The sequence below is a fragment of the Mercenaria mercenaria genome, chromosome 2 (genome assembly GCF_021730395.1).
Source record: "Mercenaria mercenaria strain notata chromosome 2, MADL_Memer_1, whole genome shotgun sequence".
In the NCBI taxonomy this organism is placed as follows: domain Eukaryota; kingdom Metazoa; phylum Mollusca; class Bivalvia; order Venerida; family Veneridae; genus Mercenaria; species Mercenaria mercenaria.
The window spans coordinates 118,891,484-118,917,087 of NC_069362.1; the positions used below are offsets into that span (position 1 = coordinate 118,891,484).

Here is a 25,604-nt window from a genome sequence, read left to right on the forward strand (position 1 = left end):
TTTTGTGTAGCCGAACGAGTGAATCTGCACATTTCCAATAAATGTGGAATTAAACAGTTCCAGTTAAAAAATATAATAAAGAGAACTCTCTTCATATAAAGAGACTGTATATAAACTAAACTGTACACATAAACTGTCATTTCAAAATAAAGCTGAAGAGACATTCTCAAAGGATGTACTTAACAAACTTTTATTTGAAATAGACAACCCAAAGAATAATATTAATGACACCGTATCTAACTTTGTTGAAATGTTAAGAGAGGTTGGTAAACAGTTTGAACATTCTTTTGAAAGGAGAACTGCTGATAAAAATCCAAGATGGTTTGATAAAGAATGTATAATTTCAAAACGTTTAAAGTATCAAAAATTGCGAAAATACAGACAACAAAGAAATGATGAAAATCTTCGGTCTTACATACAGGCTAGGAAAGATTTCAAAAATTTATGTGAAAATAAGTGTAAACAGTTTTATGTGAAACAGTTAAATCAGCTTACAAATGTAGTAAATGACCAACGATCATTTTGGTCAAAACTTAAACAAATTACATGTCATAATCAAACAAGAAGTAATAATATAAGCACTTCTCAATGGATAGAACATTTTGAAGGTCTATTAAATCCTGCATGTGCAAACGAAAACAATATAGGAAACATTGACATTTCGATAGATGAACCAAATAATGATATTGAAAATTATATATTTAATTCAGAAATTTTAGAAGATGAAGTTAGACTCGCAATAAAGCATCTCAAGCAAGGGAAAAAACCTGGTCCAGATAACATATTGCCGAATTCTTTATTTATGGTATTGAGAGTATTATTCATATTTTAGTAAAATTGTTTAATAGGCTTTTTACTACTGGGGAATATCCTGAAAGTTGGTTGGAATCTATTATAATAACACTACATAAGAAGGAGACGTAAATAATGTAGAGAACTATAGAGGCTCTCGTTACAGAATGTTTTTGTGTAAAATATATTGTGGAATTCTTGTCTCGAGGTTAAATTTTTATGTACAAATGTATCATAAGATTTCGGAAAATCAAGCCGGATTTAAAACAGGTTATTCAACTGTTGATAATGCCTTTATTTTAAAGTCTGTTATAGATCGCATTTTAAAAAAAAAGAGACAGAAACTGTATGTTGCTTTTGTGGATTTTCAAAAATGTTTTGACACTATAAATAGGCAGATTCTATGGAATATTTTAAAGGAAAATGGTATAAAAGGTAATTTGTTTAAAAGTTTTCAAAGTATGTATCATAATGTTAAGGCATGCGTTAGATGTAATGGTTCAAGAGGTGAATATATACAAAGTACGATCGGCTTAAAACAGGGCTGTTTAGCCAGTCCTATCTTGTTTTGTTTCTTTATAGATGAACTAGAACGATGTCTTTCAATAATAACGTAGGTGGTATACAATTGCACCCAGATACTATGAAGTTATTTCTTTTAATGTTCGCAGATGAGTTGCATTATTAGCAGACACAGTGTATGGCCTTCAAAGGCAACTGAATATTTTGTCAGATTTTTGTGATACATTTAAATTAAAAGTAAATGAAGGCAAAACTAAAATTGTAGTCTTTAAAAATGGCGGCGTACTTGCGAGGAATGAAAAATGGAAATATAAAGATACTGAGATTGAAGTTGTAAATAAATTTGGTTATGTTGGATTGACATTTACTAGACAGTTATCTATGAATTGTATGGTTCATGACCTATGTGTTAAAGGGAAAAGAGCATTAATCTCTATTCTAAATTCACTATACAACTGTGGTCAATTGTCAAAATCTGTATTTTTTAAAATTTTTGATTGTAAAGTTTGTCCTCAATTGCTATACGGTTCTGAAATATGGGGCATATATAAGTTTGATGAACTAGAACGTGCTCAGTATTACGCATGTAAAAGGTTTATGTGTGCTAAACAGAAAACATCTAAATGTTGCAATTTCAGGAGACTGTGGTAGATACCCATTATACATAACAACATACAAAAGGTCAATTAAGTACTGGATGAAAATTCTGAAAATGCCCAATGATAGGTTTGTGAAGAAATGCTATAATATGATGCTAAATGATGATACGAATGGGCATGTAAACTGGGTAACTGCTGTTAAAAATTGTTTGATGAGTCATGTTTTGGTCATGTATGGTTAAGTCAAAATGTGCAGTATGAGTCGGGCTTTTTAAAAATGTTTGAAAATAGGTTAAAGGATATTTATAAACAAGATTGGAATGTACATTTAAACCTAAATGCTAAACTTGTGCATTATAAAGAATTTAAAAATGAGTTTGAATTTGAGCTATACCTGCATGTACTTAATTTGAGAAAGTTCAGATACGTTTATGTTAATTTTAGATTAGGTAGTATGGATTTAGAAACTGAGAAAGGAAGGTATACTAATACCGCAAGAGAAAATAGAAAATGTAAACTATGCGATACCAATTCTGTTGAGGACGAGTACCATTTCCTGTTGCGCTGTGGATGTTATAGAGATCTCCGTGTACTACATATACCAAGCAAATATTATACTCGCCCAGATGTTAATAAATTTAATATTCTTATGTCTACAAGAAATGAAGAATTGATAAAATCAACAGCGGTATTTCTTTATTATGCATTTGAAAAAAGAAAGAAACTTTTACAAACTTTATTAGCGCAAGATATTTAGATGTTAGATTGATGGAGGTAAATACTTATGAAACAAATACCCATATTGCAACACTGTTATATTATATGTTTATATCTATATACGCACACTATACAGATTTTGAAAGCTTGTATATGTATATTGTATATACCTTGCATGGGCCGGAGGCCTTGAAGCAAATAAAGTATTGTCATTGTCATATCCTATTTAGTTTCAGATACCGAGCATTAATTTACGGAAAATATACAGAATATTCATGAGTGCCAGGTCAATACTCACGGACAATAACACGACATTAAATAAATATTACAGTTTAAGCTCATCTAACATTCTTTTCACATGCTCATGTATAGTATGATACCTATGCACGTGCGCAGGTACGGTATAATACCTGTGCACGTGCGTATGTAGGTATTCATTTTGGTTACTAACCCGCAGAGAACAATAAAACAGTTGTGTAAAATGATTTACAGATATGCACGGGTTTTTCATGCAATACAAATGCCATGTCCTTACTGCTGACAATCGTATTTTGCAGGTGCGTAGCAAGCTGGGCATTTTGTTAAATTAATAGTACCCACATTTTTGAGCACATTGTGTTGTTCCTTTTTTGTTGATTTGTTTTTAATTATACATTCATAACGTTTTATAAACCTGAAACCAACCTAGACAGTTTGAAACAAAAAAGCCTGTAGGTAAGTCAGTTATCATTCTCGTAATATGTCTGCAAGGTGTTTGCAGACAAGTGAGTTGATTTGGAAACCTCGCTCGATACGCTCGCTCTGTTCACAAATCCTTCACAGGTCTATAAACACTATGTAGACGAGAACAAAAAACTGTACTAATCCCCAACGATAACAAGGTTCCCGCCGAAACGCAAGGACGATTCTATTTCATGATAACCGATGAAATACCAACCCATAATGCTTACACATTACCTTCTAAGTAAATATTAGTATTTCTTTCATCTTAAATATACTATGATTATATGGAAACATAGCTCAGTCAGGTAAAACGCAGATAGCAACTGAATATAAGCAAATCATTTTGTGGGTTCGAATCTTCGTGAGCTTGTTTTCAATTTTTGTCTGTTTGTGTTTTTTTTTTCTTTTCGTTTTCATTTTTACTTCCGTATTTTTTGTTTTTTTTTCTTTGATGGTTTGTATTTGTATGTATGCCTTTATATAACAAAACAGTATGTTTATTATTTGCATGGCTTAAATGCATGCATTTAGTCAATATCATCTTTAATATAATGCTAAACTTTTCTGATCTGCTATGATATCGGCTTAAGATACTTCTCTGTTGTGTTGACACATAGTTTATGAAGGAATCTACATGTTTATGAGAAATAAAAAGTTATTGTCGATGCTGAGTTTCGAACCCACACGGCAAAAGATCTGTTTAACATGGACTGCATGCTTTACCACTGAGCTAATTTGCAATTGGTACAAAATCTAGAAATATTTAGATTGTAACATGTTAGAAAAATGTTGAATTCCCTATGTTCCATTTTAATCTATTGTGGCGAGATACCTATGTTGATTTGATTTAGTAGTCACATACCTTAAGATTCGTACCTAAAATATTCGCACCACGTTTTCGACCCACCGATGAGTCGTCATAATTCAGTAGACTTAATTAAGTAAACATTAATCTTTCATGAATACATAAAAGAGAGAAAGTTCTATCTACTACTACTATAAAACCAATATTTAAGGCGTTAATAATGGAAAATATACAAAGATTAGTCAAATTACGCACTTAGATGATCATTGTACTAAGGAGCTTGATTTTGTCATTATCATTGAGCGCTCATTAATTACAGTTGGGAAAAAGGTTATAAATACCAGGGCAGCATCACGAAGTGATCAGAATCTGCCAAGCTACCGACCGAATAACATCGCTGAATAATAAATAATATAATAAATTGCCAAATACTATTGGGTTCTTGACCTCCTGTCATAGTCTGGGTTCTTACTCAGAACATTGCGTTCCGTTTAAGTTCCACGACGATAGGAACTCGACATCTGGTAGTATTTAGGTAAAGTCTTAATGTATGGTATTCACCTCAGGCATTGTTTGTTGTGCATCGCCATACTACAAGATCCCATCCACGAATTTGAGTGCTCGTCATCAGTTAAATTGAGATAGATTGATTAGCATTAATTATTTTGTATTTCACCAATCATTTAAGAATCATTTGTTTTCCAATCATTCGGCAAGGAAGCCATAGGAAAATTATATTATATTGAATATACTGAGCTAGACCGTGCACGCTACAAAATTTGGCGCCCAACGGGGGACAATTCATAGCTTCATATAGGCTATCTTATCCACGCTAAAAGATGGCTGAGCACACTTTTGGGTTGCCCCATCACGACGAAACCATGGTTGAAGAGGGTTGAGAGGTTGAGGAGACAAAATAGGATTTTGATACTTGAACGAGAGATTTCAAAGTTACAAACAAGAATAGATAAGACCTTGAGTGATATTGGCACCTCGACCCCAATACAGAGTGATAAAAAGTATGTATTTGAAATGATACACCATGCAGACCTGATGAAGGGTTATCTACGATACATAAAGGACCATTGAAGCCTAGACGTCTGTTACCAGAAACACCTACATCAGAAGATAAAGAAGAGTCATTAAAACCAGATAGATTTGTGACGGAGCGCATAAAAAAGGTTGACCATCCACCAAAATTTGAGGATAAGCAAACTTTAGATTCAAGTGATGATACAAAAATATCAAGCCACATATGACGGGACAAGTGCATGGACAGATTATAAGGCACACTTTGATGCATGTGCTACTTTAAATGGCTGGGATGATAACAAGAAAGGCTTGTATCTATCCGTATCACTACGAGGACAAGCCCAGGGAGTTTTTGGCAACCTTAATTCAAAGACCACCAATTATCATGAATTAATAAGAGCTTTAGAAGATAGGTTTTCACCGAGAAATCAAACTGAGTTGTATAGGGTCCAGTTGAGAGACAGACAGCAGAAAGCTACAGAGTCTATGGCCGAACTGGGACAGGATATCCGACGTCTAGCTAACTTGGCCTATCCTAATGCCCCAGCCGACGTTCGTGAGACCCTGGCTAAGGAACAATTCATCGATGCTCTTGTGAGTTCAGAAATGCGTCTCAAGATTAAGCAGGCCAGGCCTACGGATCTAAACGATGCCGTCAGACATGCGGTGGAGCTGGAGGCATTCTATCGTGCAGAGAAGAAGCAACAAGGAATTCTTAGAACTGCAGTAAATGAGGGACAGTCAAAAGATATTGAAAATCTCAAACAGGTAGTTTCAAATCTGAAAGATAGTGTAGATAGTCTGAAACGTCAAGGACAATATAATAAGCCTGAAAATAGGCCTATGCATAGACCTTATGGTTATGATCGACGAAATGCTCAACGAGGACAATACCGACATCCACCTCCTCGGCCATACCGATATGATGATAGATCAAGAAGATACTATCCTTCGAATCCAACAGTTAGAAACCCTCCTCCAAAGGATATGAGACATGACCCATATAATCAATCTAAGTCAGGCATCTCAGAAACAAGATCTGAGACAGATAAAAAGAAGGATAAGAATACCGAACACAGTTGTAAGAGGACGAGCGTGCGATCTTCTGGTTTATACGTAACAGCTAGCATTAATGGGATGTCAGTTGATTGTCTGATCGATACAGGGGCCACGTTGACAATCATTTCTGAGAAGTTGTGGAGTGTCATTGATCAACAATGTCCAGTTCAACCATTTGACTCCCGGATTGTATCCGCCAGTGGAAACTACTTGAATATCAAAGGAAAAACGGAGATTTCCATTTTGTTTGGTGATAAATATTGCAAAGTTGATGTTATCATTGCAGAAATCGACATAGATGTAGTACTTGGCCTCGATTTCATGCAGAATCACGACGTAAGCATAGACGTTGTTAGCAATACCATGAAACTTCATGATCAAACATTTAACATATTCTGTTCTGGCAAGATAGGATGTTTTAGGATAGTCTTATCAGAACAAGTTGTGATACCTGCTGAAACTGAGATGATAACCAAAGGGATGGTGACTGAATCAGGTATTAAAAGGATAGGATGGGGTCTTATTGAAGCAAGTGATACATTCAGGGAGCTAGGACAGGGGATGGTCGCAAGAACTCTAGTTCGAGCAGATAAAATGGTTCCTGTAAGAATTGCTAATTTTTCGAAGCAGCCACAAACCTTCTATCCTGGGACTAATGTCGCAACTATATGCAAAATTGATTGGGTAGAAGGAGAAAGGACACACAATAATAAAAACAAACATTCTCCCTGAGCACGTTCAAAATCTGTATGAACGTTCAACTTCTGGAATGGCCACTGATAAGAAGCAAAAGATCAAAGAACTTTTAACAAGATATTCACATATCTTTTCTAAATCTGACAGTGATTTAGGTAGGACTGGAATTATAAAGCATCACATCCCAACAGCCAATGCCCAGCCCATCAAACAACCAATTCGGAGGATACCAGTACATTGCAGGATGAGGTTGAAAAACAAATTGACCAAATGCTAAAGGATGATGTGATACAACCTTCAACTAGTCCATGGGCCAGTGGGATAGTTCTTGTAAAGAAGAAGGACGGATCTAGAAGGTTTTGTATTGATTATCGTCGTTTAAATGAAGCCACGATCAAGGATGCGTATCCACTCCCCAGAATTGATGAGTCCCTTGATCAGCTTGCTGGATCCTCGTGGTTTTCGTGCCTAGATCTAGCTTCTGGGTACTGGCAAGTGGAGATGGCGGATGAAGATAAACACAAGACGGCGTTTGCATCAAGGCAGGTCTTTTCGAGTTTAACAAGATGCCTTTTGGTCTCTGCAACTCGCCTGCCACCTTTGAACGTTTGATGGAATATGTGTTGGCTGGTCTTCATTGGAAAATATGCCTCATTTACTTGGATGACATTATTGTAGTTGGTAAAACCTTTGAAGATATGATCAAAAATTTACAGCAAGTTTTTGAAAGGTTTGAAGAAGCTGGACTTAAAATGAAACCCAAGAAATGTCAGCTGTTTAAAAAGGAAGTCGAGTTTTTTAGGACACATAATTAATGAAAATGGGGTAGGAACAGACCAAAGAAAATCGAATGCATCAAACAGTGGCCAACACCTCACAATGTTACAGAAATACGCTCGTTTCTTGGACTTTGTGGATACTATCGGAAATTCATCTTGGGATACTCATAGATAGCTAGACCTCTTGTAAGACTGACAGAGAAAAATACTCGTTTTTCTTGGGATACAGATTGCGAAGAAAGTTTCAAAACTCTAAAAAATAAGTTGATCACAGCTCCGATATTGGCGCATCCAGACTTCTCTTTGCCATTCATCTTAGACACGGATGCTTGTGATTATTCTATCGGAGCAGTGCTTTCACAGAAAATTGATGGACAAGAAAGAGTCATAGCCTATGCTAGTAGAAACACTTAACAAGTCGGAACGAAAATATTGTGTGACCAGGAAAGAGATGTTAGCTGTAGTATATTTTATCAAATATTTCCGCCACTACCTTTATGGTCGTGAATTTCTGGTCAGAACAGATCACGGATCGTTACGATGGCTGATGAATTTCAAGAATCCCGAGGGTCAGGTAGCTCGCTGGATGGAGATTTTGTCATCATATCAAATGAAAGTAGAACATAGACCTGGAAGACTGCATGGAAACGCAGATGGCGTTAGTAGGATACCATGTCGGCAGTGTGGTTTAACTGATCCAGAGAAAATGCAAATTTCAAATACAGTTCCTATCACTGTAAATCAGGCGGCTTTCATTGGCAAGATAACCCAAAACGAAGATACACTAGAAACATTACAGAAACAGGATAAAGACTTAAGTACAGTTATTGAATGGGTGTCTTCAAAGAAAAAGCCTCTTTTCAAGGAAATCGGAGCAGAGGGCTACACTGTAAAATCCTTGTGGAACCAGTTTGACAGACTAGAAATAAAAGATGGTCTTTTGGTGAGACATATAGAAGATACAGAAACTAAACAATCAAGATACCAGTCATTAGTGCCAAGATGTCACAGAAGAAAAGTGCTCACCTGTGCACATGACATAAGGTCGGCCGGACATTTAGGGATCAGAAAAACTCTTTCAAAGATCAGACAGAACTTTTATTGGCCTGGCATGCAAAATGATGTTCGGTTGTACGTTGCAGGATGTGAGATATGCATGAAACGCAAGGGACCTAATAAAACCAAGCAAGCCCCAATGCAGGTTGTAAGGAGTGGCTATCCTATGGAGAGGATAGCTATTGATATCCTTGGAGAGTTGCCCGAGACAGAACAAGGAAATCGTTATATTTTAGTGATAGCTGACTACTTCACTAAATGGACAGAATGCTTTCCAATGCGAAACATGGAAGCTGCTACGGTTGCCAGAATTTTAGTAGAAGAAGTTATAGCTAGGTTCGGAATACCTTCACAGATACACTCAGATCAAGGCAGACAGTTTGAGGGAAAGTTATTTAAGGAGATGTGTGAGGTATTAGGTATAGTAAAGACAAGAACAACGCCATATCATCCTCAGTCAGATGGCATGGTAGAGAGGTTTAATAGAACACTAACGACGATGTTAAGTGCATTTGTAATGAGAATCATCGAAATTGGGATGAGCAAATACCATATGTGATGATGGCGTATAGAAGTGCTGAACACGAAACAACTGGGATGAGTCCAAATATGCTTATGCTTGGTCGTGAAGTATCTACACCACTAGATTTGATATTTGAAATGCCATCAGGTATCAAACCAATACCAGATCATGAATGGGTCTGGGAATTGCGCGAAAGGTTAGAAACTGCACAAACATTGTAAGACAGAACACCGAAAAAGCAATAAATAGGCAGAAACAATTGCATGACAAACGAAATTCATTTGAACAGTTTCAGATAGGGGATAAGGTATATGTTTATTTCCCAGTAAAGAAGGTTGGAATTTCATCTAAGTTCACATCCTTCTGGCGAGGGTCCTTATACAGTGCTTGGGAAGTTATCCCAAGTTCTGTATAATATTGACTGTGGACGAAATCGGGCTCCACAAGTCATTCATTGTGATAGAGTTAGAAAATGTAAGAACCAAAATCTTACTTGATGAAACAGAGATCAATTTTGATAGAAATAGTGATGATGAAGGTAGTACTGGCAGAAACTCAGATGTAGATTTACCGGGTACAGATGATATTGATAAAAATGACGATTTGACAGACATCCAGAGTAACACTAGAACTCGTAGGAAACCGGTTTGGGCTAAAGACTATGTCTTTTCTTATTTAAGGTCTAAGATGCCAAAGATAAAGACTACAGTTCGTACAAATCCACTTTTGCCCATATGTCCTGTATGTAAGACAAGCATACAGAAAAGTGAGAAGATTGAAGCCCATGTTGAAAAATGTAATAGAAGGGACGAACTAGAAAGGACATGTAAAGTCTGTAACAAAGTTATGATGAAGTATGCGTATCTTAAGAAACATATGAAGTTAGTACACAAAGTAGATGGATCCGGATATATAGAGAAGGGGCATAGTGACAAAAAGGACTGGGATAAGAACCCAGATATAGAATTGGATTTTAAGGACAGTGAAAGTGAGAATGAAGAAAAATGTGAGGCAAATTATAATACCAAGAATGGTAGCAAATGTTATACGGTGAGTGCTCCCGAAGATACGGAGAAAGTAGATAAAAGGAAATCAGTGGATGAGAATACAGATAATGAAGATGGAAATTCAGGACAAAGGGAGGTTGAAGTTAGTATCTGTCGAAGTGATGAAGAAAGTAAGAAGAGACAGAAGATTGTTATAATTGAAGAAGGAGAAGTTAATTACGAATCAAACCTTCTATGCCCAGCAAAAGCGATCATTAGCTGGTGTGGATCTTAATCTAGGAGATTATGTTGACGAGGGTCATGTAAGGCCTTCAGATATAAATATTGCTATCAATCAGAATGGTGAGATGACCATAAAAATGCTGGTAGAGAAGTAATTTGTAGTAAAAAAAAAAGTATTTGAAGAAAGTCTTAAAAATAGATATATGAATGGCTTTGTTAGCCAGGTTTGACTTATAAGAAATGTTACAATGATAATACAAAAATGAACTTTTCTGAATACAGTTACTATAAATGCTTCAGTTTATGTTTGTGTTCCAGGTTGAAACATTAAAATAATGGTCTCATATTTATAGTGGTGTACTTTGTTCTATAAATGTTAATCAAGTTTAGTTTGACGATTGTTATATTTGTATATATCATGCGGGACGCATGAATTCGGAGGAGGGAGTAATGTGGCGAGATACCTATGTTGATTTGATTTAGTAGTCACATACCTTAAGATTCGTACCTAAAATATTCGCACCACGTTTTCGACCCACCGATGAGTCGTCATAATTCAGTAGACTTAATTAAGTAAACATTAATCTTTCATGAATACATAAAAGAGAGAAAGTTCTATCTACTACTACTATAAAACCAATATTTAAGGCGTTAATAATGGAAAATATACAAAGATTAGTCAAATTACGCACTTAGATGATCATTGTACTAAGGAGCTTGATTTTGTCATTATCATTGAGCGCTCATTAATTACAGTTGGGAAAAAGGTTATAAATACCAGGGCAGCATCACGAAGTGATCAGAATCTGCCAAGCTACCGACCGAATAACATCGCTGAATAATAAATAATATAATAAATTGCCAAATACTATTGGGTTCTTGACCTCCTGTCATAGTCTGGGTTCTTACTCAGAACATTGCGTTCCGTTTAAGTTCCACGACGATAGGAACTCGACATCTGGTAGTATTTAGGTAAAGTCTTAATGTATGGTATTCACCTCAGGCATTGTTTGTTGTGCATCGCCATACTACAAGATCCCATCCACGAATTTTGAGTGCTCGTCATCAGTTAAATTGAGATAGATTGATTAGCATTAATTATTTTGTATTTCACCAATCATTTTAAGAATCATTTGTTTTCCAATCATTCGGCAAGGAAGCCCATAGGAAAATTACATTATATTGAATATACTGAGCTAGACCGTGCACGCTACACTATTTATAGTCATGTTTGTAAATATCAAGTTATCGTTGGGGCATAGTACAGTGCATTGATTTGACTTGTCAGGGCGGGGTTTCGCGACGGTCCGCTAAATTATTGAGCAGGGTATGAAGTACATGTAACCGATGTAGCGTTGAATTTTAGTCGTTGGTTACCGAAGATTACGGAATTAAACAATTATATTGCTCTACTTATTTTGCTAGTTTTTCGGCGTGCTGTATTAAGCACGATTTTATGACCTCGTATGACCTTATGCCGCCTGAATAATGTACCAATCGGATTGCTTGGTAAGGTATTCTCGGTATTTTCAGCCATAATGAGAGATTTTGTAAGAGTGGCGCTGATTGGAGAAAAGGCTGAAAATGCTTCACTCTGAGTCATGTGTGACACTGAGTGAAATGACAACGCGTTCGTCATCTATAACCTCTATAAGTACAAGAACAAGAACAAGAACAAGAACAAGAACAAAGTTTATTTTGTAAATAAAGGGTTCCGGCCCATAATACAATATTACAATAAAACAAATATAATGATATGAGTTGTGCACAGAAATGTAACTATTCATTATCCTTTAGCTTCATAATAGCGTTAACATAAAAAGCAATGTATTTAATTCTATCATCATTTAAAGATTACATGAGATTAATAAAATGAGGGAATTCATTTCCACCAGCATACCAGGAATATATAAAAATTTGTCTTTCTTGCCTATATTTGTAACATTTAAAAAATTTATGGCTAGAACATCTAAATCTTGCAAGTGATTTTCTAACATAGAATGGTAAGTTCAAGCACAAATACCTTTCGGGATTTAAACAAGTTTTAAAATGTTTGTATGTATCACAACGAGTCGAGCTATGAATATTATCATGCCACATTTGATTCATACAGTCAATTAATCTTTGTTTAAAGACACAAATAAAATTGCTAACATCACTGACCTCTTGACTTAGCCATACAAAACCAAAGCCATAGCGATACAACAAATTTTTGACAGCGCTAGCCCAATTCTGTCTTCCTATTTCATCGTGCCTTTTCAACATAATATAACAATTTTTGGGATATCGTGCGTCAGACATGGCAAGTTATTTACACCATTACTTAATACATTTTACATGATGATCAATGCACAAAGATAATCTGCCACATTCACCAAGGGCAACACTATCATTTACGTAATTATTAACTCCCAAAAACTGCTTACAATATTGAATTTGAACCTGCTCCAATATGTGACATACTTCTGTTCCATATATTTCAGCCCCATAAGTAAGTATGGGTTTAACCATTGAATCGAACAGCTTAAAATATTCATTATGTGAGAATGCACCAAAAGATTTCTGATAAGCCTTTATAGCATAAATAGATTTTCGAGCCTGTGCAGCAAGCTTTGATTGCGCTTTAGACCAAGTTAATTTTGGCGTGAAAATCAACCCCATAAATTTATACATCGAAGTAACATTCACTGGACTATTATTATAAAACCATTTTTCATATGTTCGAAGCGGTCCTCCGTTTCTGAAAACAATTATTTCCATATTTTGCTGGTTTATAGTCATACCGGTGTCTTCGCAAAATTGCGCTATTGAATTTAGTTGTAATTGAAGTTCGACCGCTGTTTCTGCACAGTTCGCGACGTCGTCCGCGAAAAGTATACATATAATGTCCGCAATTGTTCCGTTATAAAGATACCCCGATGACCTTTTGATCTCAAGAAGGAGGATCACTCATTAATGTATAAATTAAAGATTATCGTACTGGTTACGTCCCCTTGTCTGGTGCCAACATTGCAATGAAAGGGCTGAGATAATTTACCGTCACCGACTCTCACTGCGCCGCGCAAATTTGAGTACATAGATAATAGGATTTTGAACAGATTACCCTGCACCCCCTGTCTATGCAAACTGGCAAACAATTTATGGTGTATCAGGCCATCAAAAGCTTTTTTAAAGTCCACATATAAAACATAAAATCTCCCGCCTGGCTTACTTATGTATTTTTGTACCATACTTTGCAAAGTAAATATGTTGTCTATCGTAGAATATCCGACGCGGAAACCAGCCTGCGACTCATCTATTTTGTCAAATTCCTCCGACCATGTATATAATCTATTATATATAATATTCGCAAATATTTTATACATAACGTTAATAAGAGCAACTCCCCTATAATTAGACGGGTCTTCTTTAGATCCCGATTTATGTACAGGAACTATAATACTATCCCTCCAAACGCGTTCGTCATCTATAACCTCTATAAGTACAGCACCATCGGGTTGTATGCGTACCACTTGAACAGGTGTGCGTAACCAAATATTCATCTGCTCATCCGGACATATTTCTGTTTTGTTAAGTTTTCTTGTTAAGTTATTTCTGTTTTGTCATTTCTGTTTTGTTAAGTTTGCTTGTTAAGTTATTTCTGTTTTGTTTAGTTTCCTTTCCTTAAGTTTTGTTTTTACAAAAAGGTTTTTTGTTTTATACAGTCATTAACTCTTACCCTGCATTACAGCAACAATTTCTAACCAGTGCAAATCATTACTAACCTGCAACAACATGTCCGATACTGTTAATTTTTAGACTCTAAATTTTAAATTAATCTTTCCGGTGAAAACAGTACTGTACATATTCTAAATGATAGACAAATTTGATAATAAGCTGAAGTAGGGTAAGGGTTCATGTTGCTTCCAACAATTCCAGAAATAAAGTATAGAACGTATTTCAATATTGTTTGCTTACTGTTACCATCTTTTAAGTATCAAAGGCTCAAAGTGAACTTTTGTGATTGTTTGGTGTCCGTCGTGTGTCCCGCCACAATTTCTAAACACAGTCTTCTTCAGAACTACGTTCCTCATTTATACAAAACTTCACAGAAGCCCCTTTAAACATTGCCAAAATATTTAAAATACAGGTTTCTGACCATATATAACTTGTGCTTCAGTTACATCACGCCGACCATTTTCTAAAGATATTTCTTGTTTTAAAATTACTATTATTTGCATTAGTCAGAGATTAACTCCGCCCTGCCAAGTCGAATAAAACGCACACTATGATTTTGTAAAAAATAACAAATACACGGTCTTTTTCTTGCATTTAGCGCACTACTTCGCTTTCTTTAAAACATTTAAGGAAATTGTATTTTATGTTTCGGTTCTATTTGCACTCCAAATAGTTTAAGTTTAGATGACAACAAAATATAAATACATTAAAATGAAAAGTCTTGAAGTTCAGCGGTCATTGTATTGTACAGGAAACCACCCAAAACCGGATATAATAAACAGAACGGTACTGATGTATCTACGTTCAACGTCAAAATGAAACCGCTGATGGATTTTTTTTCTCTTCTGCGTTTTTCTATATTATGCAAGACCGCCTTCCTTACTTGACTTACCGCTACTGATGGAACATGGTGCAATGAACAAATTGGAGATGATGGGACTATATTCAACATCAAAATAAAACCGCTGATGGATTCTTTCTCTTATGCGCATGCATATAAGCAAGACCGCCTTCCTTACTTGACTTACCGCTACTGATGGAACATGGTGCAATGAACAAATTGGGGATGATGGGACTATATTCAACATCAAAATAAAACCGCTGACGGATTCTTTCCCTTGTGCGCCTGCATATAAGCAAGACCGCCTTCCTTACTTGACTTACCGCTACTGATGGAACAGGGTGCAATGAACAAAATGGGAGTGACGGGACTATATTCTAAAATTCAACATCAAAATAAAACCGCTGACGGATTCTTTCTCTAATCGGCTTGCATATAAGCAAGACCGCCTTTCTTACTTGACTTACTGGAATCCTCCGCATGAATCTTGAATGTGAAACATAACACGCTTTGATAGATTCTCTTTTTTTAATGAGACAATTACATAAATAAGTACTTATTAAACCAATAGTGAATCTATTGATTGTTAGAAAATTTGCTTGTGGTAAACACGGATTTTTTTGTAAAAGTGATAGAAACCAAGGTCTTTCCATTGTAGTCGGAGACAATCATTTCTTTTCGCACGACAAATTCATTCAGAGCTCTCTCTAGATTTTCACAAAACAGCTCCATTGGATAGTTCTCAAACAGAGATTTCATTTGCTGACTTGACTGGATATAGGTTTTTTCTTTTGCTTCCAGAAATGCGAATTTTCTTAATTTTCCAACATCAGCATACTGGTTAGTCTCATATTGGTCAGACTGGACTCCTGCGATCTGACTTCGTAATACTATGTTTATTGCATTTGTTTTCTCCGTTTTACTTTTCTTTGTTCGTAAACCTGCAGGTGATTTTTGACGTGGTTTCTTGGCTGGTCCACCCAATGCCTTTAAAACAGATTTTATACGACAATACTTTTTCAATGCATCAAGGAATTTACTTTTATTTTTTATTTCTGCTGCCCTTTCCGCTGCTTTTGCTTTCCTTATTTTGTCTCTGCTATAGATGATATTCAGTGTTTTTGAATCAAATATGTTTTGTTCCAGGTCATCGTATTCATCATCCTCGTCATCCGAAGACTCGATAGTTGCGTCTAAAGGAACTAATTTAACTTTGGGGAATTTCGGGCTCATTACATGGACGTCCCTACCTCCGGATGTACTAGTTTTAGAAGCTTGTCTAATCTTCTGCAATTCATTGAACAGAGCAGTTCCGGCTGATGGCAATAAAGATCGTCTTCGATTTGTTTCTTTCGTAAGAGATTCCTCTCGTCTTTTTTCTTCTTCCTCTGCCATCTTTATTTGCATCAGTTGTCTACTGATAGGGTGCAGAAATGTTTTTCCTGAAGGCAATGATAAATAAACTAGGGGAACCACAATCTTATGTACTCTTTTGGCTTTTGGCTTCTTCTTACCTTTCAGCATTTTTTTCATAAGAATCATTCTTTGTGCTGGAGTAGTGGCTGTCCTCTTTGACGTAATCTTAAGACCGAGCTGAGGTAACCTTGTCCCTACTTTGCCCATGAAAGCATCTCCTTGTTTAAAAATGACACTTTGCTTGACACTTTGCTTGACATTTTGCTTTATCATCTTACTTTTCAGTTCACGTTTTAGTTCAGCATGTAAATAATTAGCGTATTCTTCCAGTGTTGGAACATTGTCACTTTCCGGTACTCTGGTAACATTTATGATTTTATGATCTTTCACATATTTCTTAACATCAAGTTCAGAAAACTCTGGCATTATTTCGGGTATGGGTTTTTCCAGCTGAGCAATTTGTAGCTTCTTTTCCTTACGCATTTCTTGAATTATTTCTTTTCTTTTCTTCAATTTTATTTCTGTAGATTCAAATACATCTCTTCTGATGGGTTCTTCTGGGTCACCTACAGTGAATAACTTGAGGTACATTTTATGAAAACGACGTACATGTTATTACAATAATTACTGGTACAACTTAACTGGTAATAATTTTTCGACCTGTTATATGCATAACATATGAGAGATGATGCTAAAATGTGCACACGAGTTTTTAATGCATTAACGTCAATAATTTTGACATTCATGAGCCCTAAAAAAAACATACCACAAGTGATAAGCTATTGTCATCACTCACCGTCCATCGTCCGTCCGTCCAAGCTTACATTTGCATACTTAGGTGGCTATAGGAACAATAGGTAATTGTACATTTTCTTTGATGTCATTAATTCCGTAAGCTTTTATGTGGCTATTTTTCTTTTAAGTGGGGTAAAGAACAATTGAGAGAATAGTAGAGTAGCCATATAAATGCCCATATGTAGGTCCGTCCACACTTTTCTCCTTTGAAACCGTGTAGTGTAAGTTGATGGAAATTAGCCTGGATCTTCTTTGGATAGTATAAAGCCAAAATGTTTAAAAAGGGTCCGCTTCGTTGCAATTACGGGCCACAAGAGCTAAGACTAGAAAAATCTCCAAGCCACATCTCCTCCTATTTTTAAATAATTTTACATAAATAGTCCTGTCACCCTCTACTTAGATTTTTCGAATTACTCTGATTTGTCAAAAAGCAGGGCCAACAGTGAGCGTGGTCACTTTTCACGTCTTCTTATTTAAATAGCATTAATGGTAAAAATGCATTTTTTAAAACAGGCTGAAATTGTTACCAAATGCGTTTTATGATCGTCACCTATGCTCAATACATGTTAAATGCTAAAAATATTCGCTTAACTTAACCAGGGGCGGCGGAGTGTGGGGTCGGTGGGGTCCTGACCCCAAGAGTTGTGAGAAAAACTAGTACATGTACGTATTTTACTCATGTACAAGGAGAAAAAAACTTACCCAAGTAGTAATGCTGTCCGAAATTCTCGCCGTCGACGTCCTCGTCGTCTTCCCCTGAGGAAGAGGAGGAACTTCCACTGTCGTCAGGCAAATTGAACTCACCAAGGTACGACACCTTCTCTGTGCAAACGAAGCGGTTCAAATCAACTCTTGGAGGCAAACTTTTGTAGTCGTCGCTTGCGTTACTAAAATTGCTGCACGTGTAACGGTAGTTTTTATTACGTGGAATTGGTGGAGGAATTGGTTTAATACTATCTTTGTGGGACATGAATCTCGTTAACAGCACCCTTTCTTTTTCGACTTGGTTTAGCATTTCTTTCGGGGCTCTTACTCTTCGTTTTCTTGGGTGTTGGGTCAGACTCTGGGGTTCTGTTGCAGGCGGGGATGGTGGCTTGCTGTCCCATGCGCTGAAGCCCGTCATTGAGCTCGTTGCATCTTGAAAATTAAAACACAGTGTCCGCAAATTCGCTGCTTAATTACAACAGACATATTACTGTGTAATCGCAACATGAAATTACATAATTGAGCCGCGCCATGAGAAAACCAACATAGTGGGTTTGCGACCAGCATGGACCCAGGATCCATACTGTTCGCTTTCAAAGCCTATAGCAATTAGAGAAACCGTTAGCGAACAGCATGGATCCTGACCAGACTGTGCGGATGCGCAGGCTGGTCTGGATCCATGCTGGTCGCATACCCAAGTAGTTATGTTGGTTTTCTCATGGCGCGGCTCATATCTTTATTACTAATTGTTTAGTGAACAACAGAAACCTTAGTGTGGAATATATCCGGGTATTTCACTCAGTGAAAACTATCACATGGATATCACACTGATACGGAACTATAACACTGAATAAATTTGAATAAACCCATTGAAAAGTCATAAAATAAGAAGAAAATAGGTTTGTTTCCTAAACACTACATTTTACACTTCCACATGTGACTTAGTAAGTCACTCGTGAAAATACCCCACCCGTGAATAATGTAGGCTAAATGTATTTATAGATAAATTTAAATTCAAATTATTTCAGGAAATCAATTTTCACAGTATAAATTTTAAGATAATTGCGTTCACAACTGCAAAAAAAAAATCTGAAATAAGTCTCCTACCATTTCCGAGAGATTTGAAGTCGATTGTCTCATGAACACAGGAGCTGTTTGTTGCTGTTGTAACATCCGGGTATCCGACAGAACTCTCTTGATCGAAACAAGCCGGTTTAACCAAGTTACCGTAATAAACAAACTTGAGAAGTAATGTCTCTGTGAAGGATTTGAGCTCTGGTGCTTTCTGTAAGAAACGTACACTTACGTCATTATACATACTCTTCAAAAAATAACTGTCGTCTGCGGGTATTCAGCAAGCGCTCGTGAAAGGCTTCAAACCAGTGTAAGTCCATGTATCACAGGTAAATGACCAGAGACCCGTTTCAAGAAGCCTACTCAGGACAAAGCTAAAACTTAGGAGTGATTTTTTTATTTGTATTTTACGAGTATCATTATATAAGTAGATTATTTTTAACTATTCGGCTATTCTTAGAATCTAAGCCGAAGAAAAATAAGGTAGATCCTTCATAAAATTGTATTATCGACAATTTATATCCTATGAACTAAATGTGTTTTAAAAGTCTATACTTTAGAGGGAACGTTGGATGAAATTTATCAACTTTTGTGATACAGGCCCCACAGCTACTTGAATATTTATTGACCACTTAAATCAGATTTTACCTTTGTCACCATAGAGTATTTCTGTCGTTTGGTTTTGGCATATGCCTTTGTCACATTTTGTATCACTTTAGCAGCATGCGTCAAGGAATGAAGACACGTGGTCATCATTTCTAGGAGCTGACCTTCCAATACACGCACTGAATAACCATTTGACCAACTGTCGGAGAACAAAAAATCCCAGAATTCACCTGGAATAAAATATGAAAGAGTACATACTGAAAAGGCTCATATTTTCGCTGTGTCAAAATTTCGCGAATTTGAAAGGGGTAAGTTCACTAACCCCACTATTTTGCCCTGTAATTTCAAATACATTTAAATACTTTAAAAAATATCATTTACGTCTTCTTTCAAATAGACTGACCTTACAGCTTCTAAAAAACATCAATAGATCAGTTCTATCCACAGTATGTGAATATTTACATCGCTTCAATCCAACCCTAGTTTCGCCAAAAAACCTGAATTTTCGCTATTTTTCACTGTTCAGGTGAATAATTCAGTATCAGCGTACCCGTGTACCAAACAAATATTTGTATCAGTAAAAAGTTAGTTAAATACCAACAAAATTATGTATGTATAAGTTTGGTACACAAATGCGCTGATGCTGACATTTGATAAAATACGTTTCCAGGTGGAAAATGTCTATACCCCACCCACCTGATTTATTATAAGCTCACCCGTAAAACATGTTCGTTTACCAGTGAAACGTAAACATCCTTTTCTTTTTAAAAGTTGAACACATAAATACAACATTAAGAACTCGAATGAAAAATATTATAAGAGCCTGTCACGGACGTAGATCTACAGACACGATATAAATTCAAGCTTTTAAGCATGCATTTTCGTTTGGTTATAGAGCATTTTGTTTACAATTACATGAAAGTTTTAACACAGTAACGTTTCTGGTGACGCGAAAATATAACGCCAGTACGTAATTTTCTATAAGCACGCGGTCATTACCGAAGGAGCATCATTGAAGGCACGTGTAGTTTTCCCGCCAAAATACAAAGAAGAAACGTCTGCTTCCGGTTCTATCAAGAAGGCCCGATATTTACGCATATTCATTCTTTTATTCACGTTTCCATCTTAACGTTCACCTATGTAGGTGTGTTCTACCAAACATTAGGAAAATCTTCCGAACAATGTACGAAATCATGTCGAGTCATTAAAACATACACGTATCATGCCCCGACGCCGACAAGACTTGTCATTTCTTTGGACATGATTTATGGAAATTTTGTCAACCGTTTTTAGAATAATGATTTCACACAGTACATGTTTTAGTAAACTTGTTTTAAAGGCACTGACCTCCAGATCATACGACAACAAAAAAAAGGAAAAAGGAAAGAAAAATAGAAAAGTATTGCTATATTTCTTAAGGTTTTAAAACTTAGATACTGACAGATTGTGTTATAGAAACACCTAAGAATTAGTTGTTTTTGCGATTATTTTCCATTCAAAATATCTGTATAGTGTATGTAAACTTCCTTCATATTTATTTAACGACCGTTACGCGCATATTCCTCAGTGGTGTTTAGGTCAGGACCGCAGGAAAAATCTTATTGCCGCGGCGGCCCGGGTTTGATTCCCAACTCAAGCATGTTTTTTTTCTCTCTCTCTCTTGATTTGGCATTTAAGACAGATTAGAAACAAAATCTCGTGTTCTAATGTTCAAAATATGACCAAACTTTAAGCGAAAATCTGGAGGTCAGTGCTTTTAAATGGTTAAACGCTAAAGTAACAACTCGTGATCTTTTTGTCCACATACTGTTTAACGTATAATGGAAATAATTAAGAATGGTAATGTTTTGGAAAAGATATGACATATTACGCAAGTCACATTTATTTTACTTCCACGTAAAATAAGTTTTAAAAAGTTTGTTTTTTACGATGCTGGCTTTGTCATTAATACTTTAAACTGCAAGAATGCACTTATTTATGATAGGTCTGTCTATCATTTGCATTAGTCTGTGGGCAAAATATGATTGGAAACTATTAGAAGATAAGTTCACCTTGCAAATCAAATGAACACGTGGCTTTTGTCTTTTATCATGCTCAACATAAATCATGCAAGTATCTTAAAGAAATTGATGTTCACTATTTTTATAGTTTAACTTTGCAGTGATACGCAAGTGAATTAACTGAACGATTCGACAGAAAAATAGATAAACCGCGCGTGAAACAGTTTAAGTACATAGTTCAATCAATGTAAGGCCACATATAACAGTAAAGAAAACATTTGCGTAATACTGCAGTAAATATAATTGTGTGCGACATTAGTGACTTCCCATAATTATAATCGAGAATTACTGTTGGGAATATTATGATGTTGGTTTTCTCAGCGACTTACACATTTTCTTATAAAAAAAGGTTTCAAAATCCGCTAGTGCTTCACAAATATATTGAAATACCCGAGGCAAATATGTCCTTAATATGGATGATGACGATATGTTATTTACGTCAGCATCGGATAATGAAATCGGTACCATTGATTTATTAACATACGATTTTGTGTGGAATCTGTACGCCTGTTTACAATATTTGTGCGAGCATGAAAAAAATTCGACTGATCTTCATGCAATTTTTTTTACTCAATTCACGCATGTTTTCGTTTCGGCCTGCCTCGATTTCATTTAGCTTCATTCTGTTTCTTTTCTCGGCGTATGAGAAACATCCGTAACTGGTGGCATAATAAACGTCACGTGCTTGTCAGAATACACGAGTGTGAATGAAAGGCGGGAAAAATGGAATTGTCAATCGGTCTTCACGGATTTTATTGAATTCTACATAAGTGCGAGATATCGTACATAATCGGTGACACGATTCTATTACATCAGGAAATGTTGATGGGCAAACTTCCGGCGATTAAGGACGCTGACTGTAAATTCAACGGGAACTTGACAGAAAAAATAAATATTTAATGAACAGAAATAAAAAAGATAATTTTTTTAGATCAGTGATGTCAAAATTGCGTTCCGTGTATCGCGGTCAGTAAAGTAGTGACTTCTAGTTAAAAAGAAAGGACAATATCCGTAAGTAATTAAGAGAGGTGATCAAACACTTACCCACCCATATTTTTACAATCAACCCACCATCCATAAAGACGATTTTTCTGAGGACCATCACCCATAATTATGATTTTCTGATGGACCCCACCACCCATAATTATGATTTTCCGATGGACCACACCACCCGTCAATAAAAAATTCGATTGCCGTCCGACACCCCCATACAGTTAATTTTGGAATCGCCCTAATTTCATTTGAAATGTAAATAAGTATAAAAATATCTTACAATATGTCATAAAATGTATACCCCAATAACGAACACCATATAAAAACGCACACAAATTGTTTTTCTGTCGGAAATGACAGACGACTGCTATAGGTAAAGCCAATTAGAAATATATATTAGTTTTACAAGTGTAACTGTTGATAGTCCATGTGACTCAGTGGAAGAGCACTCGCTTCACGTACTGAAGGTCCCAGAATCGAGAAAAATGTGTTATTTAGCTCTAAGTGAAATATTCAATGATATTGACATTGTTGTTACCATGACAATATCAAATTATTTGACTGTTTGGTATTTTACAAATTATTCTAATAATTATTTCTTGAGAAGTTATAGTCTGCTTAATTTTGTATAGAGCATCTACTGTTGTCATATTAAGAATTAAAACAATGTTTTGTCTCAAATATGCATGGTTACCATAGCAACATAGCCAAAGATAGGATGGAAATCGAAGCAAGTTGCAATTCATCATTGTTGTGTTGTTAATGTTTATAACAGCATTGTTTGTTGTTTAGTAACACGTAATTAAATGCCAATTTTGCAGTGAAAACGGATTTTAAGGTAGTTAGCATTGTTGCCATAGCAACCAATACGATGTCTTTCAGCTGGAAATGAGCCAGGTATTTGAACAGAATATATATTGCTCTATCACATGTGTGTAATTTGTCTGTTTCTGAGATCGGGCAAATTTTGACCATTAGTGAACTTACCCCTTTTGAATTTTGTTCGCGACGTTTAATATTCGCAAAATTGTAAAAATGGTATCCTACTTGAAATTGAATTATATTAATGGTGGATATTTAAGCGAGGATTATCTTTCGCGAGATACCGTATAGGGCCTCGCAAATATAGCGAAAATTAAACCCTTGCGAAAATTTCTGCTTTTACAGTAATATGCTCCTCAAAATGAGATGTGCAGGTAATGCTGTAGATGGTGTTAATGGTATTTCCATGCAGTTATAGCCTGCGATCTAGTCTCGAGCTGTATCTGGACACTTTATCATCTGTCGTCGTTGCCCGTATATAATAGAGGCTGAACTTAAGCGCAGTTCTAGAATATTTTACATGTTTTTTTTTCTTAATATAGCTGAATATTTGCGAACGTAACAGGATACAATATTGCGGTTTTAAGCGATGCTCGGGTCTGATACGAGTTTCCGAGACAGTATGTATACCGTGTGTGGCCACCAACAAAACTTGCAAAGATTTTATCTTGCCGGCTACCTTTTTGCCCCTCTTTGTCAAAAAGTGTTCCGACTTCATTCGCCTACGAAAGCAATAAGGAAGCAATTTTGGTTTAAATTAAAATCCATATTGTACATTTATAAAGCTATTGCGGAATGATATCGGGTTAACAAGTGACGTCTCTTGACCAAAAGAAGAACCAGAAACTTGTAATAATTATTGGCGAGATAATTGCGTGTAAGAAGTATGAATGTTTCAGAATGTTCCTTTCCAAATCAGGTATACATTGAAGGCATCATTTGAAGAAAATCCCACGTTTTTATAGGTAACTCTCACATTACCATAATATAAGGCAATCTTTTCAAATGTTTAACTGCTGATATACCCGTTTCAAATGTCTATAAAACCAGACTTAAATTTGTTAGTTTGCTTTAAAAAAAAAAAGAATCACATTTTCTACAAAAGTACATATTTCAAATATTCTTATATACTTCACCTTTTGTCAATAATACATTTCAAAGAAGAAAGACACTGGGCAAGATATGAATACGCGATAACTCATTAATATGTACAAAACATAGATTATGCTAAACATTTGTCAATGAACTTATACCAAATTATCCTTAAAGAAAATTTATTTTAATGAGATAGCTTTATATCTAGATCTATCGGGGGGCGTGGGGGAAGGGAGAGAGTAAAAAGTGTCTGTTGAATTATATAATAAAACGTTATATGCATGCAGCACAACACTCATCATAACTCTAGTATGATAAATACATCTTTCAGAAAATCTCATCGATCTGATGGAAGGCGATGACTGGTCTTGGTAGATATTACTTTTGAGTTATTGAAAGTCGGAAGGGAAATTATGCGCACATTCTGGTAATCTGTATTCGTAAATAACCGACGGAAAGTTAAAAAAATAAAGATCAAAATAAAAAAAAAATACGAAATAACTTACTGATATTAAATTCTCGGGTAAACTGCGGTACGTCACTGAAATAATCTTCAACAATGACTAGAGACTGTAACGGTGACAGCCCAGCGTCACACTCGGGGTCATATCGCTCAATATTCTCCACTTTACCAACATCTTTGTCTGTGAACGGGTTTAAACGAAACCATGGCTTCTGTTTGTAGCGTTGGTTATAGCTCTGTCTCGCGCTGCTGTATAAAATATTATGCTTCTTGTTTAGCGGCGAGTAGCTTAGATGTTTGCTGCCAGAAATATCTACAGCAACTGCCATCGCTCCGTAAATCTACTAAAATACTGACATTTTACACAAAGCTGTACATTATTGCAATGTCCTTTTGTTGCTAGAGACGTCGTAGCTATGTTTTGACGTTTTACTACAAAGACGATGACGTCTAGACGTCAAAATCAACAAATAGTACTACTGAGC

The 25,604-nt window shown here is 35.9% G+C and overlaps 2 protein-coding genes across 2 annotated transcripts; one reads left to right on the plus strand and one right to left on the minus strand.

Annotated features, from left to right (window-relative positions):
- The first annotated feature begins 9,341 nt into the window (after window positions 1-9,341).
- LOC128550072 (uncharacterized) lies at window positions 9,342-10,584 on the plus strand. The gene is made up of 2 exons (XM_053528129.1): window positions 9,342-9,499; window positions 9,825-10,584. The coding sequence occupies exons 1-2, from the start codon at window positions 9,342-9,344 to the stop codon at window positions 10,582-10,584; spliced, it is 918 nt and encodes a 305-aa protein (XP_053384104.1).
- Window positions 10,585-15,605: 5,021 nt separating this feature from the next.
- Window positions 15,606-25,542, minus strand: LOC123563010 (uncharacterized). Its single transcript, XM_045355571.2, has 5 exons — window positions 25,163-25,542; window positions 19,729-19,916; window positions 19,114-19,291; window positions 18,004-18,438; window positions 15,606-17,072 (listed from the first exon to the last, which is right to left on the minus strand). The coding sequence occupies exons 1-5, from the start codon at window positions 25,446-25,448 to the stop codon at window positions 15,667-15,669; spliced, it is 2,493 nt and encodes an 830-aa protein (XP_045211506.2). The 5' UTR covers window positions 25,449-25,542; the 3' UTR covers window positions 15,606-15,666.
- Window positions 25,543-25,604: the final 62 nt, after the last annotated feature.